Source organism: Delphinus delphis, chromosome 15 (genome assembly GCF_949987515.2).
Source record: "Delphinus delphis chromosome 15, mDelDel1.2, whole genome shotgun sequence".
Classification (NCBI taxonomy): domain Eukaryota; kingdom Metazoa; phylum Chordata; class Mammalia; order Artiodactyla; family Delphinidae; genus Delphinus; species Delphinus delphis.
In genome coordinates, this window is record NC_082697.1 from 49,541,250 (window position 1) to 49,559,932 (window position 18,683).

Sequence of the window (18,683 nt, forward strand, 5' to 3'; positions counted from 1 at the left end):
AATTTCCTATTTCTTCCTGAGTCACTTCTAGCATTTTGTGTGTCTTTAGAAATTTGTCCACTGTCTAGGTTACCTGATTTGTTGCCTACAGTTATTCATACTGTTCTCTTGTAATCCTTTTTATGTCTGTAATGTTGGTAGTAATGTCCCCACTTAACTTTGATTTTAGTTGTTTGTATCTTCTTTTTGTCAGTCAAGCTACAGTTCTATCAATTTTGCTGATTACTTTAGGAGCTTTAAAGGTCAGTTTGCTGACATGTGAGTTCCACCTTACCCAGTGGCTTTGGAACTGAATCCCTGGGGACAAAGGTCCATGGTATCCTCAGGCTGTGGGATACAGGGCAGGGATGGATCCAGGGGACAGGTTGTCATGATGCTAACTGAACTAGGGAACCCCTCAGCAGAGGGATGCAAGTAGCTGTCTCAGAATTGGAGGTATCCTTTCCACCAGAATTTGTTCACTTGTGAAAGGGGCATTAATCCAGGGTGCTGGAGGAATGGGGGGGTGAGGGGTGCTGGGAGTGGCAAACACGGTGATAAAATTCAAGGTAAAAGACTGCCTCCCAAATCCATTCGTTTGAACATTTAAATCCCACCTCTATTATTTGATGTGTTAAGAGGACATCACAGTCTCTAGAATTCACAGACAAAGCCCACAGTGGTCAACAGAGCCTGTGGGTGCAGCCACTTGTGTGTGTGTGTGGTCCTTAGCTGTGTTTCCTAGAAATCAGAAGGAGGGTTAGAAAGAAATAAAGTCTGCAACTCGAGGAGATGACGGAAGGCAAACCTGAAAAAGGTGGAAGGAAATAACAACGTATGTGTGTGAAACAGAAAGTGGAAGAGGACAGTTGACTGAAGAAGCCAAAGCTGGAGCTGTGAGAAGACTGATGAGGAGACAAGAGAGAAGCCCTGGATGAACATCAGGAGGGAGAAGCCTCACTCCACGTGGGGCCCAGAGGTTGTGGAGGATGCTGGAGACAATGGAGGAAGGCAGCGAAGCGCTCCACGACAGCTCAGGTTTTCTGCGTCTTCACGGGCCCGTTCTAATAACTGGTAACATGCTTGAACTCAACATGCATTGATGTGGAGATCTTCCTGCTCCCACAAAGCCACCAGACTGGGAGTTTGCTGACCCTGTCCCTCCAGAGCTGGTGGCCTAAGAGCGCAAAGCGTCAGGCCATGCCCGTGCAGATGCAGAAGCCCAGGGAGAGGAGGGCTTGTGAACCCTGCCCAGGGATGCCCCATGGGAGGGCTCTGATCTGAACTAGGCTGCACAGAGGGTGGGCTTGGCCTCAGCAGGCACCCAAGTTGCACTGATCACCTCTGAGTGAAAACCTCTTGGTGAAGGGGAAGATGCCCAGAGGCCCTCTGACAGAGGGAGGCTGGTACACACCCTCCTCGTGGGGACGGGACCTGCACCCGAACCCCTCGCCCTGTCCTGGAGCAAGAGGGAGACAGCGGGTCCTCCCTGAGACAGGCCCCTGGCTGAGCCCACAGCTTTGGATGGGCCGACAGCCAGGTTCAGCGGATCACCTGAGCTCAGCCACTGCCCTGTGACTGGAGTCCTGAGTCCCACATCCCATCCTGGAGCAAGAGGGCTGAGCACAGCGCCCTCCAGTTGGAGAGCTGAGGGGTGGGTGGGGGGCTGGGCACACTCTGCAGCCTACAGGGTCCCGGCTGGGCCTGGGCGTTGCTGCCAGCACCGGACAGACCCCATTCAGATGTGTGAGAGCCATGGGGCAGAGTGCTCTGCAGGGGGAGACACCCTCAGATTGGGTGGGGGTCTCAGCAAGGGCCAGCTTGTCAGGCAGTGGTTTCCAGGGGGCGTCGGCTCAAGAGAGCAGGTGGGAAGAACAGATCTGAAATTCCCAGTCCCTCTGGAAGTCAGGGTGCCCTGGTCATGCCCTGCTCACCCCTCTCCAGGGCAGCCCCTCCTGCAAGCAGGCCGCCCCTCCTGTGGTCTGAGAAGACTCCTGCTGCCACCTCCCCAGGAGCCTCAGGCTGACTCCTGGTTTTAGAAGGTGAAATTCAGTTTCCAACATGCATCTGAGCCTCCTGTTGAATAAGGCGGACCCTCACCTGCAAGCATCCCCTGCTGCCAGGTGGATGATTCATGGGGACACAGCTGCCAGGAGGGGCGAGCCAAGGCCCCACCTTGTGTCCCTGCCCTGCACTCGCCCCCCCCCCCCCACCGCCTGCCCCCGAAACAGCTGACTGTCCTGAAGCTGGACTGAGGCAGCATCAGGTGGGGCAGACGTTAAGTGTCTGGGCCTTTCTCTTTCATCAGGTCAACAGTGTATCCAGCACTGGGGGGCCAGGATGAGCCCCCCGCCAACCCGTGTGTGACCAGGAGCAGCCTGGAGTCCAGCAGAGGCAGGAGAGGAGGCCCTGGGAGAGGTGAGCACCACGAGCTACCAGTGCAAAGGCCCTGGGGCCCAACACGGCTGGTGGGCATGTGGGATGGAGAGGATGCAGGGGAGTGGGCGGAGGTGATAGGCAGGGACCCCAGGTTCATACTCAGTGAGGTGGGGGCCCTGGGAGGGCTCTGAGTGGAGGAGAGGTGCAGTCTGGCTGTCCTTGATGGGAGGGTGTGGTCTCAGGACAGGCTCTGAAGGTGGGGCTGGCACCCTTTCTGGCACATGGGTGGGCCCTGGGGGAACCAGAGCCTCTGGAAGGGTGTGCAGGTCTGGCAGAGTCTTTGGTTTGTTAGAGGGCCATGTGCCCACCCTGACCAGGGATCACCTGGGACATCCCCCCGGGGTGAGAGGATGCTGCCCTGTCCCAGGAAGGGTGGGGCCACTTAGTTCTTGCCCCACCCCCCACCCCCCCCCGGATGGGCTCAGGGCCTCCTGTGTCACTCCTGCCACCGGCTCCAGCCCCGGCCCCACCCAGCCCACAGGTCTAAGCACAGCCTCCTATGTATGTCTGGGGGGCTGTCCCAGGAGCCTTGGGGGGCACAGCTGGACCAAGGCTCAGAGAGGAGCCCACACCAAGGAGTGCTGGGGGCCTCCCCTGCCCGAGCCCTGGGTGGCAGCGAGCCCAGAGTGTGGCGGGAAGGGCTGGCAGAGCAGGGACCCACCATGGCTCCTGGCAGGGAGGCCACCTGTGGTTCTGGGGCTGCAGGGCCACCCCAAGCCAAGACACAGCATCTCCTCAGGCCCCCTACCCACCCCGGGCCCCACAGGGGCACCCCTGGTGCTCCTACCCATTGGCAGGGTCCCAAGGACAGCCCCCCAGTAAGGGCTGCCCATTCCAGCAGGCTGGTGGTAGTTTTACGCGGCTGCTGCAGGCAGACTTGCTGGCTCCAGGCTCCTTGTCTGAGGCCCTGTCTGTCCTGCGACAGACACAGGGCGCCTGTTTGCCTGCGAGCAGGAACACAGCCTCTCTTGTTGGCACCTGGGCCGGCCAGGCCCCCCAGGCAGGCGGGAGGCCTCCACACAGATCCACACTTGTGCCCACCTCAGCCTGGCCTCCTAGCCTGAACCACCTCATTCCCACTGGGACCCTCCACAGTGCGGCAGGCGCCCCAGATGGTGGGGGGCAGGTGGGTGTCCACTCACCACTGACATCAGGCTGTAGAGGTTCTGGGCCACAGACCAGTAGGGTTGCCAAGCAACACACCATTAATCCAGTTCAACCTGCAGTGACCGGGCCTCAGAATCGCTGCCCTGGGGACCCCAGCGCTGGGGCTGACCGCCCTGCTGTCCCGTCCTCCCACACCCGGAGGCTCCAGGTGTGAGACTGGGCAACGTGGTCACAAAGGAGGGGAGGAGGCACATCACTCAGGGCTGGTGGGGGTGGCCCACCCAAGGAGGACAGAGGCCCTCTGTCCACACCTTCAGGTGCTGGTCACTGTGGAGAGCGCATGTGGGCGCATGTGGGTTCTGAGAGGGAGCCCTGACTACTTCCTCGTGCAGGACCCTCCTGGACGTGGTGGGGACCCGCTTGGGGGAGCAGAGAGGAGAGGCAGGCTTTCTTCTTGGCTGCATGGGCAGGTGGTCCTGGGACAGACCAGAGCTGGGTGCAACATTGGGATGCTGGTGTCTGGGACGGGGGGTGCCTGGTGACAAGGGGTGCGATCTGGGTGGAGCGGGGCTGGGGGCTTTCTGGGGATTCCTCTGACGAACCCAAAGTGAAGAGACTTGGGAACCACAGGGACTGACTGTGGGGAGATAAGAAAGCACAGACGACCACCCAGGACCCTGGCAGCCCCTCCTCTCCGGGTCAGCTTCCCTGGATGTCCTTGTGGAGACCCCACTCAGAGCAGCCAGCCCGTGGTCTTCCCACTTTATTTCTTGGGGCACAAGCCCTGGGCCACCTCTATTCGGGTTTGGGGTACGGCCACTCCCGTGACCTGAAGTAACCCTTCAGGTCCTGAAAGCTGAGTGGGGGGAAGTAGGGGCCGAGCCTCTTCCGGATCCACCACTTGCCCTCAGCGGCGTGTGTGCCCCCGGGGCGGCTGAACTTGTACCTGTAGTGCTCTCCCCGGACCCACCTGCAGAGCAAGGGCAGCACAGTCAGCCTCCGCCCCCAAGACAGGCCTGGAGTCCTCAGAGGGAGAGGCCACCCAGGGGAAGCCAGAGAGCCCCAAGGAGCCCCTGGAGCCCCTGGCACAACCAGGCCCCTGACCAGATGATGGCGGGGCGGGCGGGGCTCTGGAACCGGGAGGGCCGAGTGCTCAGAGCCAATCGGGCTGAGCCCTGCATCCTTTCAGCAGGTGAGTGGTACCTGAGGTTCGCAGACCATTGTGTCTGGGCATGTTTCCAGGAGGTGGGCCCAGCCCCCAGAGCAGACCCTGCATTTGGGGAGAAGCCCTGAAAGGCAGCTGAGGCTGCAGTTGGCGGGGGTGGGGTGGGGTGTGTGTTCCTGTCTGGGAGGGGAATCTTACCTGGGTGGTGCCCTGCCTGCGAAGGGATTAAGGGCCAGCAGGGATAGGGCCTGGGCGTCGTTGGCCAGGAGCTTGCCTGCCAGGTGGATGATCCACTCGTTGTGCTCGTAGGTCTGGGGGTGAGAAGAGGACAGGGCGCAGATAGCTGGGTGCCTGCACTGCCACCGGGCCCTTGGAGAGCCCCGTGGATGTGTTCTCCCTCTTGACGGTCACCCGGCCTTCAGTCTGTTGTCCTGGGGGCACCTGATTCCAGTGTGGCTGGTGGCCAGCCTCTCTTGAGGGGGGGCTGCCCTGGGGGCCTATGCTGCAGTTCTTTGGTTTGGGACCACCTCCTTCCTGTTCTTGCAGGGCCCCCGGTTCTGCTCGCTCTCCTGGGCACCGCCGCCACTGTGCTGTCCGCAGGGACCCGGATGGAGCGGGGCTGTTCCCAGTTCACCTGTCAGCTTTGTCACCTGCCGGGCCAGGGATTTCGGGCAAGTGACCGAGCCCGCTGGAGGCTATCTTCCTGGGCAAGAAGGGATGGCGACAGTGCTGCAGCCTCTGTGGACACTGGCTGCCCCAGCGTTGGCCGCGCATGCCTCGGCCCCTCTGGTGGAAGCGCTCTGAGAAGCCAGCTGTGAGGCCCAGCCCTGGGCACCCACAGATCCTCGTGCGAGGGCCGTGCCAGGAGCCTGGGAAGGTTCCCCACGGGCTGTGCCCCAGCACAGGATTCCCGGGCCTCGCTGTGTCAGCGGGGCCTCCCCACCGAGGGCCTCACCTGGAAGGCGGCGAACCACATAAGCCAATCCAGGCGGTGGTGGTACGGGGAGATGAGGCATGGCCGCCGCTTCAGGTCACCGGGCTTGCACTTGAACTCGTAGTCCTCCCACTTGGCGTCTGGCGCGCTGGCATTGGGGCTGGCGGTGCCCTGCAGGATGACCTCCGTGCGTTCCTTGGTGATGCTGGGTGGGGGGGAGACCAGTCAGGGCTGCACCTCCCCACCCTGACCCCAACCCCTGACCTGACCAGACGAGGGCGAGGCTGGGGGGCTGCAAGTCAGGGCTGGCCTCACCCTCACATCTCCCCCCTGGGGTCATGGTGGCCCCGAGGTACCTGCCAAAGGCCCCATATGTGTTGACGATCCGGAGAGGGTTGAAGGAGCTGTTCATGACCTGCTGGGGGCTCAGCAAGTTGAGGACCACAGGGATGCTGAGCCAGGCGACCAGGACGCCCAGCGCCAGGTTGACTGTGTGCCGTGCCACGCTGCCTGCCGGGAGGGGGAATAGTGGGTGGGCTCCTGCCCCCAGGCCTGGCCTCTGTTCGGCCCCTTGGGCCCACAGAAGCCGAAGGAGGTGCTGCTGCCCCCACCACAGCAGCTCCCTCTTAGGCCCCCCCAGCTGAGGTCACTGGGCCTCCCTTCCTGAGGACCAGGACACAATGTCCATACCAAGCAGACAGGAGTGACCCTGTCCAGGCATGGAGATGCTGCCCTGTCTCCCAGGGCACTGGTGTGGGCACAGGGCTGGGTGCCATGAACTCGAGACCACCCGGGCTGCCCAGCCGCATCCGCCTTCAGGTGTCACCCACCGTGTGTCCATGGGGCCCTGGCCCCTCGAGCTTCCTCCTCCTGCATCCTCAGGACTTGGTCCTTGAGGCAGCCGGGCCCCGAGGGAAACAGGAAGCCCAGAGTGGCATCATCGAAGCAGGCGAGGCTGGGCACGATGGTCAGCCAGTTCAGGAAGCTCAGATTCCCGCTGATGATGAGGACCATCTGGGGGTGGAGAGAGAGATCCCTCCAGCCACTGCATTTCATGTGCTCCATGGTGATGCATGGAGTCCACACCAGAGGCATGGGGGCTGGGGGTCCTGTCCTTCCCAGCAGCAATGTGCTGACCCCCAGGAGGCCATGGCCCAGGCCCCAAGCCCCCCGACAGGCCACTTGCCCCGCCTCCCTCAGACCAACCCCACAATGTCTACATCCTAAATGATCTCAGAGGCAGACGCTACCCAGTGCCTCTGGTGAGGACCCCACCTACCAACACTGTGATTCCGGCCTCTGACCCTGCTTGGAGGCCACTGAAGTTACACAACTGGGAGGTGACAAGTTTGTGTTTGTGGCAACTGTCACCGTGACTGTTAATCAACAGGCCCTGGGTAGCCCCAGGACCCCAGCTGGCTGCTCAGTGGTCCACCCAGGTGTCGGGGCCAGGACCAGCCCCACGCACCTGTGGTACGTGCCCCTCACAGGGGTGGGGGGTGCTGGCTGCTCAGTGGTCCACCCAGGTGTCGGGGCCAGGACCAGCCCCACGCACCTGTGGTACGTGCCCCTCACAGGGGTGGGGGGTGCTTAGGACAGGCTTGTAAGTTGTTTTAGTGACTTGAAAATGGCACCTTCCTGCCTGATTTTGACCCTGTCGTCAAGGATGCGGGCGGGAATAGGGAGTGGGTGGTCTTCACTTGAGGGGAGGAGAAGATGCGGGCGGGAATAGGGAGTGGGTGGTCTTCACTTGAGGGGAGGAGAGGCTGCAGGGTTCACATCCCGCCCTCCCTACCAGGTGCCAGGCTCTCCTAGAGCAAAGGTGGAACAGAGCAGCCCCGCTTGCCCCCCCGGCAGACGCCTCTGATTGTGGAGCCCCAGGGACCCCAGTGCCAGCTGCACGCAGAGCTTCCTGTGGGCTGCACAAACGCGGGTGAGGAGATTCCAGGTGACCACAGTGGGAGGGCAGGCTGGAGGCTGGGGAGGGCAAGAGGCAGAGCCGAGGGCTTCTGGGGTGCAGCCCAGGACACCCCCATGCCTCCCTAAGCTGGAAGTCCTAGCAGAACCCGGAGCCAGTCCTCCGTCAGATGTATGACTGCCAGCTGCGGCCTTTTCATTACACAGTTTTCAAAGAGGCGAAGTTTACGTTTTTAGGAAGTCCAAGTTATCAATTAAAAAAAACTTTACAATTCTGCTTTTTGTGTCCCATCTAAGAAATCTTTTCCTCCTCCAAAGATGTAAAGATCTTCTAAAAGTTTTACAGGTCTGGCTATTATGTTTAGGTCTTGGATCCATTTCGAATTAGTTTTTTATGAAAGGTGTGATATAAGGTTCACACCAGCCGGCTCTGCTCTGGTCCAGGCTCTGCCCCTGGCTGGGGAGGTGGGGGTAAGACTTGGGAGGGACCAGGGCCTCTGGGATGACCGGGGTGTTAGGTGCTGGGAGGTGAGAGCACACGGGTCCACGGCGGACGTGTGTAAAGGGAGACAAACTGCCTCAAGCATGTGCCTCAGAAAAGGGGAAACAAGACACTAGGAGCCACAGGTCAGCAAAGTAGAAGGAAATGGGGACCAGCACCACCAGCAAATAAACCCACAATGAAAATGGTACAGTCGCCACAGTGACAAGAGAAATAAGGAGATTTTCAACTGTCCAACCAAATGGACACATTTCTGCAAAAAAAAAGACCTGAACGAGCAGACAGCCCCTGAGTAGCAGAACGGCCATGTCCCTGTCCAGGTCACTCACGCGCATCTGCCGGGGCCGTGCGGGCCTCCCTGCACAGGAGCCGACGGGTCGGAGCCACGTGGGGGCATCGAGGAAGGAGGTGAGACCAAAGACCCAGGCCGGGGGCCCCACGGCCGGATGAGACTCAGCTGACACCCAGCTCCTCAATTTCTGATTTGTAATTAAAGCTGGGTCTTGATCCTAGTGACTGGGGAGAACGTGAGGTCACAGACGCCGGCCTCAAAAGGGTCTGGAGAGAGAGGAGCTAGGCTTTCAATAGGTCAGTTTTATGGATCACGATAGGGTCTTACAGTGTGTGGCAGGAGATGGTGTGGATTCACAGCTCTTCCTGGATTAATTTGGAAAACCAGTTTTCCTGGTTCTGAGGCCCAAACTAATTACTTCTTATTCTTCACTGTCTAGGATGTTAACAAACCCCTGTGCCCAAAGTGTGCCCGCCCTGGGCTGGTGGTCTCTCCTGCAGCCCTGCCTGGCCCGTCGGGGTCCCTGGGCCTCTGGTCTCGAGCTGCTTCGGGCCGACTGGGCTTCGCCCTGGAGTTTCCTGAAAACTGCTGGCTCCCGACAGTCTGGGTTTGTGGTGCCGCCAGGCCCTCTTCCACTGCGGGGGACAGCGGGGGTCCCGTGGCCTGGGCCCAGCTTCCCCGTGGACAGCACTGGGGGGGCCCGACCTTCAATTCTCATCTCCCAGACCAGCGAGACCTCAGATGCTCCACTAGCTCCTCCACTGCGTCAGCAAGGGGCTTAAGCGGAACGGTCCCTGTGCCCCTCCTGACACCTCCTGACAAATGCGTTTTGCTTTGGGGTGGGATGGTCAGCTGCATGGGGGTCCCCTTTTCTCCATGGCTCAGCTGTGCAGCTAAGGCCACCAGGAGTGGTGATCAAGGGTGAGAACAGGCCGCTTCCCCGAGGGCCTGCCATCCTGGTGCAGCTGTCAGGGCCACATGGGTGACAAGAGCCCTCTACTGCCTAATTCTCGGATGAGATGGCGGCCAAAGCTGGGAGAAGCACCCGGCGCATGGCAGCCTCCAGCTAGAAGACACCTCCGCACCTGGCCTGGGGGCTCCTGCCTATGTCCCACGGCCCTTGGGGAGGCATGCGGGGAACAGCCCGCCTTGTTCGCCCATCACACCACCCCTCAGGGCTGGTCCACACTCAAACCTGGCAGGCAACTGATGGGCAGCTGTGTCCTCTGCAGCCACCAGCCCAAGCCATCAGCACCCACCTCTCCACTGACACTCAAACTGCTGGGAAACATGGCCACCATAATGCTGCAAAGCAGGGCAGCCGCGGGCTTCCTGGGGGGCCTACCTGCCCGAGTTCACCCCAGACGGCCTACTCACCAACCTCTCCAGGTGTAGCTGGTGCAGCCTACACCCTCGCTGAGGCACAGCCTCGCTTTGTGGCCACTCGGGCCTCCCGAGACCCCAGAGGCGTCCAGAGAAACCCAGACAAGACACTGCTAATTTGAAGGACCGCGATCAGTAAACGGCATCTATTTGTCTACACCCTCATGTGTAACACGCACAACGTTAAAACCCTAACAGGTGAAAAGCAGAATGAATGATGCTGAAGTCTGAATTAGTGATTTAGAAGATTGATTTGAGAAATCCTTCCAGAATGTGGTGCAGAAATGGGAGAACCTTTGAGGGAAACTACAGATTCAGCAGAGTCAATGGCTACACAATTGACTTTCCCGGATGAGAATGATGTAAAAATAGACTTGGCACTCTCGAGGCGGAAGGAGGCCTGGGCCTCAGGGGATGAGGGGTGCAGGACCAGTTACTGGAGCAGGACCTGGGCCCACACATGTTCTGGCCATTTCTCGTTTCCAAGGATGAATCATAAGTAAAACAGTATAAGCATTTAGACTGAAAAATATAAACAATGAGAAGAAAAGGAAAGAAAAGTGAGGAAGGTGGCCCAAGGAGGTGGGACCCTTGAAGTAGTTGCCACTCACCTCCATGAACAAGAGAAGTAGGCGGGCAGCAGTGGGAACATAAAGGACGACCAGAATGCAGCTGCTGGGCCTGGCCCCAACTGAGAGCTGAGCACAAGGCCTGGTGTCACCCTAGGACCCACTGCCCTGACCGAGGACAAGGCCCAAGGACAACCTGCCAGCCGCCCATTTCCTCCTGCGTCTCCCCCTCCCAGGCGTGCACTTCCTCTTGCTCCACTGAGCTGACTTTCCCAAGACCCAACCTGCCCCCACCGCCGCCTCCTTTACCCTGGAGAAGCAGGGCTACCCCTCGGAACCCAGGTCCACGTCCGTCCTGCCTCATCGCTCAGTGGCCTCACGTTGACTTCAAGGCTAAAACTCCACCAGCGACTCCTGCTTTAGGCCAAAAGGGAGGTAGCGGTGCTGGACCCTCAAAGCGACTGTCTGAGATGCAGGCCTGGGCACTGAGGGAGGGCAGGGCAGGGGGCAGAGCCTGAAGCTGGGGGAGCTCGAGAGGCTGGCTTGCCACATGCCACATGGGCGCAGCAGCCAGGAGCTGTGGGTCCTGCCTGGGTCCCCGCGGCTGCTGAGCTCGCAGGGTGGAGATTCCGTGAGGACAAGGAAAGCACACGACCAAGGCTGTTGCCAACGCTGAGCTCATGTGGGTCTAGAGGACCTTCCAGTCCTGCGAACCCGTGTGGAGAGACGTGGAGAGCCAGGCCGAGGCCCTGTCCTGTGGAACTAGGCTGGCCCTACAGGGAAGGCACATTCAGACCTGCCCAGGAGGCTCTGAAACTGATTTGCAAGTCAATTAGCTGCTGTCAGGAGAGAATCAACAACACCAGTGTCCAGCACGCAATCAAAAGTTAACAGACTCCAAGTTGGTAGTTAGTAGCCTGCAAGGCACTAGCAGAGACAAAACAGGCTGGGAGCAGAGTCAGAAACCAGAGATGGCCTGAAGCCAGTAGATAAGAATGTGAAAACAGCTACTGTCAAAAATTAAGGGGTTTAGGGCTTCCCTGGTGGCGCAGTGGTTGAGAGTCCACCTGCCGATGCAGGGGACACGGGTTCGTGCCCCAGTCCAGGAAGATCCCACATGCTGCGGAGCGGCTGGGCCCGTGAGCCACGGCCGCTGAGCCTGCACGTCCGGAGCCTGTGCTCCGCAACGGGAGAGGCCACAACAGTGAGAGGCCCACGTACCGCAAAACAAAAACAAAAACAAAAATTAAGGGGTTTAAAAGAAAACATAGTCATAAGAGAAATATGAAAATGCCAAAGAATAACCAGATGATAATTTGAGAGTTTAAAAGGTAATACAGGGACTTCCCTGGTGGTACAGTGGTTAAGAATCCGCCTGCCAATGCCTGGGATACAGGTTCAATCCCCGGTCTGGGAAGATCCCACATGCCATGGAGCAACTAAGTCTGTGCACCACAACTACTGAGCCTGCGCTCTAGAGCCCAAGAGCCACAACTACTGAAGCCTGTGCACTCTAGGGCCCATATGCCTCAACTACTGAGCCCACATGCTGCAACTACTGAAGCCCATGCACGTAGAGCCCATGCTTCGCAACAAAAGAAGCCACTGCAATGAGAAGCCCGTGCACTGCAACGAAGAATGGCCCCTGCTCACTGTAACTAGAGAAAGCCCGTGCGCAGCAACGAAGACCCAACGCAGCTAAAAAAAAAAAAAAAAAAAAAAAAGGTAATACTGTCAGTCCCCTACATATGAACCTTCAAGTTGTGAACTTTCAAAGATGCGAACATGTATTCACAAGTCCAATCACATAAGTTAGTTCACGTGTCTAGCATACACTGTCATGTGCGTGCATCCTCTACAAGTAGCATGCTTCTGTGTACTTTACTGTACAGTGCTGTATAGAGTACAGTATTACAGTAGCTTTATTTCAAGCCCAGGATGTCTGGAAGCAAGCGTAAAAGTGTTGATGTAGCTGGTACTGCTAAGAAGCACCAAGTGCCAAGAAAGGATGAAGGGAGACAAGAGGAAGAAGAAGTAACTGAAGAACCGAAGAGATTCACGGACGATGCAGAAAATGGCAAGGGGATTTTCTTTATTTGAGGAGGCACTGTTAGTTTTTGAGGCACAGGACCTGAATGTAGAATGGTATATGAAGGTTGCAGCAGCCGTTCAGAATGCAATCCAGTGCTACCATGTCATCTATGATGAGAAAAAAAGAGCTACTACCCAGACATCACGGGATCGTTTTTTCAAGAGGGTAGGTAGAATTGAATCCAGCCAGGAACCAGAACCTGTGCCATCAACGTCGGGCGAGAGTGAAACTGCAGCTTGCCCTCGTCTCCTATTGCTGATGATCCTTCAGCTCTACCATCTCCCACCTCCTCTCCCTCCTCCAGTCAGTAACTCTTCTTGCCTGTTCACTAGATGCCAACCCCTGTATGCCAGCTGTTGTACTGTACTACTGTACTTTTCAAGGTACTGTAAGATTAAAATTGTTTTATTTTTTGTGTTTGTTTTTTAAGTATTATTTGTGTGAAAAGTATTATAAACCTATTACAGTACAGTACTATATAGCCGATTGTGGTAGTTGGGTACCTAGGCTAACTTTGTTGGACTTACAAATTGGACTTATGAACGTGCTCCTAAAACGGAACTTGTTCGTATGTAGGGGACTTACTGAATACAAAACAGATAATTTACTGGATAGGCTTTTGACAAAACTGACACTGTAAAGGAAAAAGTCAGTGAATATGAGCCCAGAACAACAGGAACTTTGCAAAGTGAAGCACAAGGAGAAGCAAAGCTGAGCAGAGCCTGGGCAGCCCCTCAGGGCCTAGGGGACAGCACCCACTGGCCTGACAGACGTGTGATTTAAGCCCCAGGAAGGGAAGGGGGCAGACACAATGTGAAGAAAATTCTCCTCATTGAAGAGAACTATAAATGCACAGGTCACAGAAGCCTAAGAAATCTCAAAGAGGATAAACTCAAAGAAAGCCACACCTAAGGCACATCAAACCAAATTGCTGAAAAACTGTGAAAAAGGGAAGAATCGTAGAAGCAGTCAGAGGGGAAAAGTCGCAGACAGAGGAGTGGGGCTAAGGGTCCTGCAGACTCCCCAGCAGAGACGCTGTGGGCAGAGACCGTGGACAGCTGAAGGGAAGACATCCACCAGCAGCTTCTGCTAAGAAATATTAAAAAACCAAATGAAACATCCCTCAGGCAGAAGAAAAATAACCAGGTTGCACACACAGGAGGGCAGGGGGCTGGACATTGTAAGCCCGTGGGCGATTTTTAAACACAGACAACCAGCTGTTTAAATGAAAAGTCACACGTTGTGGTTGCAATTGTTGGAATGATGGCTGCAAAGATTTAACAGTGAGTGAGAATACGTGGCTGTGGCTGGGCACATGCTCTCGTGGAGGGAAGACCCCACACGTGACCAGCAGGGACCCGTGGGGGTCCTTTCCTTCCCTTGTTTCTGTTCCAAACCATAGTTATTTTCCATTCAAAATGAGTGCCATTGGGGAGACTCTTGGTGCCTCTGGACCCGTGAGGGCCACACCCCAGGGGTGCGGGTGCAAGGCCTCGGCCAGTGTGGCTCCCACAGCGGTGATGCTGCACAGGCTTCCCCTGGCATTGGTTTGGGACCCTGTCGTCCTGCTGGCTGTAGTCCAAGCCCTCCTGGAGGGACAGACGCCCAGGCCACCCCTGGTGGACCACAATCCCGCCTACCCACCCACAGCGAACGGGGCGGCAGACCTGATGGGGCCACTGGATGCCGAGGAAGAGCCCCAGGGGAGGAGCCCAGCGGCTCAGCACTGTCAGGGCTGCGCAGTCAGCTCAGAGACCTGTGCCTTCCTGAGAGGGCAGCGTCCCCACCTCTGTAAAGGAAAACTGGAAAAAGCAGCACCCGCCCCCGCCCCGCGTGTGAGCACCGGAGAGAGACCATCACCCTGTAGCCCTGGGGCCACGTGAGCGAGGACACGGCACAGCCTGAGTCAACCTTCTGAGGTCGGGCGCGATGCTGTCCACTTGGCACGATGACTTTGGCGGGCGGGGGCTTTGAGTTCTGCTTCCTGAGGAGGCTGTGCTGGTGCGGCCTCAGACTTTTGCCCAGTAACCCCGTGACCTTCAGCCCTGGCTGCAGATTCAGGTGCAGGAGCAGCGTGGGGCCAGCCCCAGGGAAAATCATTTCTCCAAACAGCTACAGGAGGGCCAGGCTCATGAGCTGCCCCCACTGCGGGTCAGCGTCTAGCCAGGATGCCCTTGGCACTGTTCTCTAGCTCCTGGCTTGGGCTCCCCCACTTTCGAGCTGAGGACGCATCCTCCTGGCACGGCCACCCGAGCGGCCCTGACCCCTGCATGTGGCAGGAAGAGCTCACATTGGGATGGGGCTGAAGCCCCTGATGCCTGGTCCACACGCCACGACCCGGATTGTTCTGGTACAACAGGATTCTCTCTCTGGCACAACAGGATTCTCTATCCCGGTGAGAACTCAGGAGCCTTTGTCTAAAGGCCACCAAGTGGCCGTGGGGTCCTTATGACCTCTGAGTGATGCCCGGCTTCCCTCCACCACCCTGGTCCATTGGGGCCCAAAGACACCCCTCCCCAGTCACTCCACCCTGAGACCAGCTAGGGGGCTCTGACTCAGAGACTAGGGTTCACCAGAGCAGTTTTGGAGATGGAACCCTGTTTCTAATAAAGCAGCAGGAGGCCTGAGGATTCATAATGCCGTCTTCGTGCCCTTGTCTGGCACACACTGGCTGTGACCCCACGGTGGGGGCCGGGTGGGAAGACGAGTTGGGAAGTGGGACCCCGGGCCCAGGAGACGCCCCTGAAGGAAGGGGCTAGGTGTCTGGGACTCCCCTGTTGGGCTCTGGGGTCCCAGGGCCTAGCAGAGGACATGTGTGCTCGCAGATGATGTTCTGCAGCCAGGAGCCCCGGGACAGTTATGCTGTGACCCCAGCTCCGGGTGGATCACTCAGGGGCTGGTGGGGGCAGCTCTCTGCGCCCAAAGCCGTAGTCATGTTCCCCACAGTGATGTCCCCTGGTCTGTGGCCGACGTTACAGAGATTAGAAAGAGCAGGACATGGTGGGAGGTTGGGGAGGAGAGTCTGGGATCTGAGATGCGTCTTTGCACTGACTAGGAGCCACTAGCCTGGTGAGTGCCCGCTCCACGCCAGGATGGGAGGTCCAGCCTGGCCTACAGTGGAAGCCGAGCACTGCCCCTCCAGCATCTCTCCTTGGCATTAGAGTGGGGGTCTGAGGCGGGGGTGGTGCGCCTCTCCAAGTAGACAACAGGCTGTCTCTGGAGGCCTTGCAGAACCTTCCGGAACAGCTGTGCAAACTGAGAGTGGGAGGAGGTGCGTGTGTGCTCACATCCTCAACCCTCTCCCGGGGAACGAACGGAAACAAACAGAACCAGGGACCCTCGGGATCACGGGCGCGGAGACGGGAGCAACGTTCAAGTCCAGGGGTGGCCAGCACTGTGGCCTACAGAGGGCCACGCGCCCCCATGAGACTGCCCTGCATGCCCCACGCTGCCTGCGAGGCTGGACACGTGCAGCTGGGCCAGGGGGCCATTTGTCTTCTTTGCTCTGGACAGCTGAGGTCCGGCCCCTGGGGGGCATCAGACCAGGCCTCAGAGAAGAGCCACAGCCCTGGGCCATGTCCCACCTTGTCCTGGGCATGGCGTGGGTGGGGGAGGATGATGCTCGGGACACACCTGGACTGAGGCTCCCAAGGCCTTGGGGGACAGAAGGCGAGTGCATGGCCTGCCTTTGGGAATAACGTCCAGGGCCGCAGGTTGGCAGCAAGGCCTTTCAAGGTCCTGTTCTGGCCCTACCCCGCCCAGTGTCCCTGTGCCACCGCTGTCCACCCGGGCACCAGACCCAGAATCAGGTGGAGACTCAGTCATGTGGCCTGAGCTGCTGGGAGCCGTCTATACCTGAGTCCCCCCCACCTGCCCCGGGTCTGCACAGTCCCCCATGGTGGAGGCGCCGGTGCCCCAGGCTGGGATACAGACTCAGCTGGGCTGGGTCCAGTTAGCGGGTCCTCATCCTGAAGCACCATGAGACTCATGCCAAGTGAATAAACAAGAACATTTCGACGCTGCTGGGTCAAAGGTCAATGTAAATATCTTCCCAAATCCTATTTTCAAGTAGCTGAACCCTTTCACCTGGACTAGTAAATCAAACTTCCTTCAAATGTGTTTTTTAAGTGATATGACAATTTGCTTTTCTTCACTGCTTGCCAAAGGTGGGCTTCAGATTATTTGGACAGAAAGTGGTAGGTGGTCAGTACAGCCTGAGGGATGTCTGGAGGGTCCCTATAGGCTCAGTAGAGTTTACAGGCCTGAAAGGGTCCCAGTGGTCCCAGGCTTGTAAAAGTGGCTGAAGCAGCAACTAATTAACGCACTGCAGCCTTGAGAGTGATTCTTGGTCACCGTGGTGACCACACAGCCTAAGCAGACCCAGATTCCTGCTGAGACTGTGTGCCAGGCAGGTCCTCCAAGTTGCCTTGGGGACTGGACCCATGTTCTCCATCAGCAGAGGAAGGTGGGAGCCTATGGCTGGGCATCCTTTGACAATGGAGGAAGGTCCAGCATGAGGCAGTGTCCATGCTAGTGGACACTCACAAGGATGCTTGAGCCTCTGTTTGGAGCTTCCTCCTGCAGCTCAGGATGATGGAGCCACTGGGCTGAAGTATGCACAGGGAAGGGACAGTGCAGAGCACTCCTGGCCTCCTGGGGGTGTCCCTCACTGGAGACTGTTGGGAGCAAGGGTCACCCACCAGCCAGGATTTTGCCCTCCAGCCAAGTCCGGATAGTTTACGGATAAACTGTGGTGCATCCAGACAGTGGAATATCATTCAGCAATAAAAAACGCTCTCTCAACCCACGGAACGACACGAGGAACCTCAAATGCATATTACTAAGGAAAAAAGCCAGTCTGAAAAGGCTATATCCTGGATGATTCCAACTATATGACATTCTGGAAAAGGCAAAACTATGGAGACAGTGAAAGGATCAGTGGTTGCCAGGGGTTAGGGGCGGGAAAAGGATGAATCCAGGGAGCACAGAGGATTTTTAGGGTAGTGAAATGAGTCTGTATGATATTATGATGGATACATGTAATTTTACATTTGTCCAAACCCATAGAATGCACAACACCAAGAGTGAACCCCAATGTAAGCTGTGGACTTTAGTTAACAATAAAGTATCAATATTGGTTCCTTAGTTGTAATAAATGTATCACACTAACCAATGCAAGATGTTCCTGATGGGGAAACTGTGGGGGTGGTGGTGGATATGGGAACTCTATACTCTCTCTGCTCAGTTTTTCTGTGAATCTAAAATTGTTCTTTAAAAGTCTATTAATTAAAAACAAAACAAAATACAACTTAAAATACTGGCAGCAAAAGCAGGTGAGCAGGGCTTCCCTGGTGGCGCAGTGGTTGAGAGTCTGCCTGCCGTTGCAGGAGACACGGGTTCGTGCCCTGGTCTGGGAAGATCCCACATGCCATGGAGCGGCTGGGCCCGTGAGCCATGGCCGCTGAGCCTGCGCGTCCAGAGTCTGTGCTCCGCAACGGGAGAGGCCACAACAGTGAGAGGCCCGCGTACCGCAAAAAAAAAAAAAAGCAGGTGAGCAGGTAGGGGGAGACAATCAAAGCATTTCGAGGCCACAGGGCCCTAAGGGCGGCAAGGACGGGGATTAAATTTAGACTTTCAGTTAGTTAACTGTGTACTTACCTGAAAGAAACAGAGTGTATAACTTGCTAATTAGGAAAGGGGGACTAATGGAACGAGAAAAACCTCAAAAGATAGCTTTTTAAAAAGGGCAAAAAGAATACACAAAGATGTGGAAATAAAATGCAAATGTACCAGCTGAGATACGTGATACTTAAAGAGCATGAGCCTCTTTGGAAAAAGAATCCTGCTCTGTGCTGTCACAGAGGCAACACCGAAGAACAGGACACAAATCCAGACTCTGCAAAACAGGAGATTACTATGACTTGATCCTTGGCCAACACATTTGAAAACTGATGAAATGGACAAATTCCCAGGAAAATGTCTGCCATTAAAGTTGCCTCCAGGGACTTCTCTGGTGGTCCAGTGGGTAAGACTCTGCACTCCCAATGCATGGGGCCCGGGTTCGATCCCTGGTCGGGGAACTAGATCCTGCATGCATGCCGCAACTAAGTCTGCAAGCCGCAACTAAGAGTCCACAAGCTGCAACTAAGAGTCTGCAAGCCGCAACTAAGAAGTCCGCGTGCCACAACTAAGAGTCCGCATGCCACAACTAAGAGTCCGCAAGCCACAACTAAGAAGTCCGCATGCCGTGACTTAGAAGCCTGCATGCTGCAACTAAAAGATCCCGCATGCTGCAACTAAGACC

The 18,683-nt window shown here is 57.0% G+C and overlaps 1 protein-coding gene and 1 long non-coding RNA gene across 2 annotated transcripts in view; one reads left to right on the forward strand and one right to left on the reverse strand.

Moving 5' to 3' along the window:
- Window positions 1-5,626, forward strand: part of LOC138414278 (uncharacterized) — a 41,360-nt gene extending 35,734 nt beyond the window's left edge. Inside the window, exons 3-4 of the long non-coding RNA XR_011246720.1 lie at window positions 2,288-2,397; window positions 5,237-5,626. This is a non-coding gene — a long non-coding RNA (uncharacterized lncRNA). The remainder of the gene's footprint in view (window positions 1-2,287; window positions 2,398-5,236) is intronic.
- The window catches only part of LMF1 (lipase maturation factor 1), a 71,047-nt gene continuing 56,611 nt past the window's right edge, over window positions 4,248-18,683 (reverse strand). The window contains exons 5-9 of the mRNA XM_060031432.1: window positions 6,455-6,638; window positions 5,981-6,134; window positions 5,646-5,829; window positions 4,889-5,001; window positions 4,248-4,495 (exon numbers count right to left, since the gene is read on the reverse strand). Of these exons, the coding sequence (XP_059887415.1) occupies window positions 4,321-4,495; window positions 4,889-5,001; window positions 5,646-5,829; window positions 5,981-6,134; window positions 6,455-6,638 (810 nt within the window). The 3' untranslated portion in view covers window positions 4,248-4,320. The remainder of the gene's footprint in view (window positions 4,496-4,888; window positions 5,002-5,645; window positions 5,830-5,980; window positions 6,135-6,454; window positions 6,639-18,683) is intronic.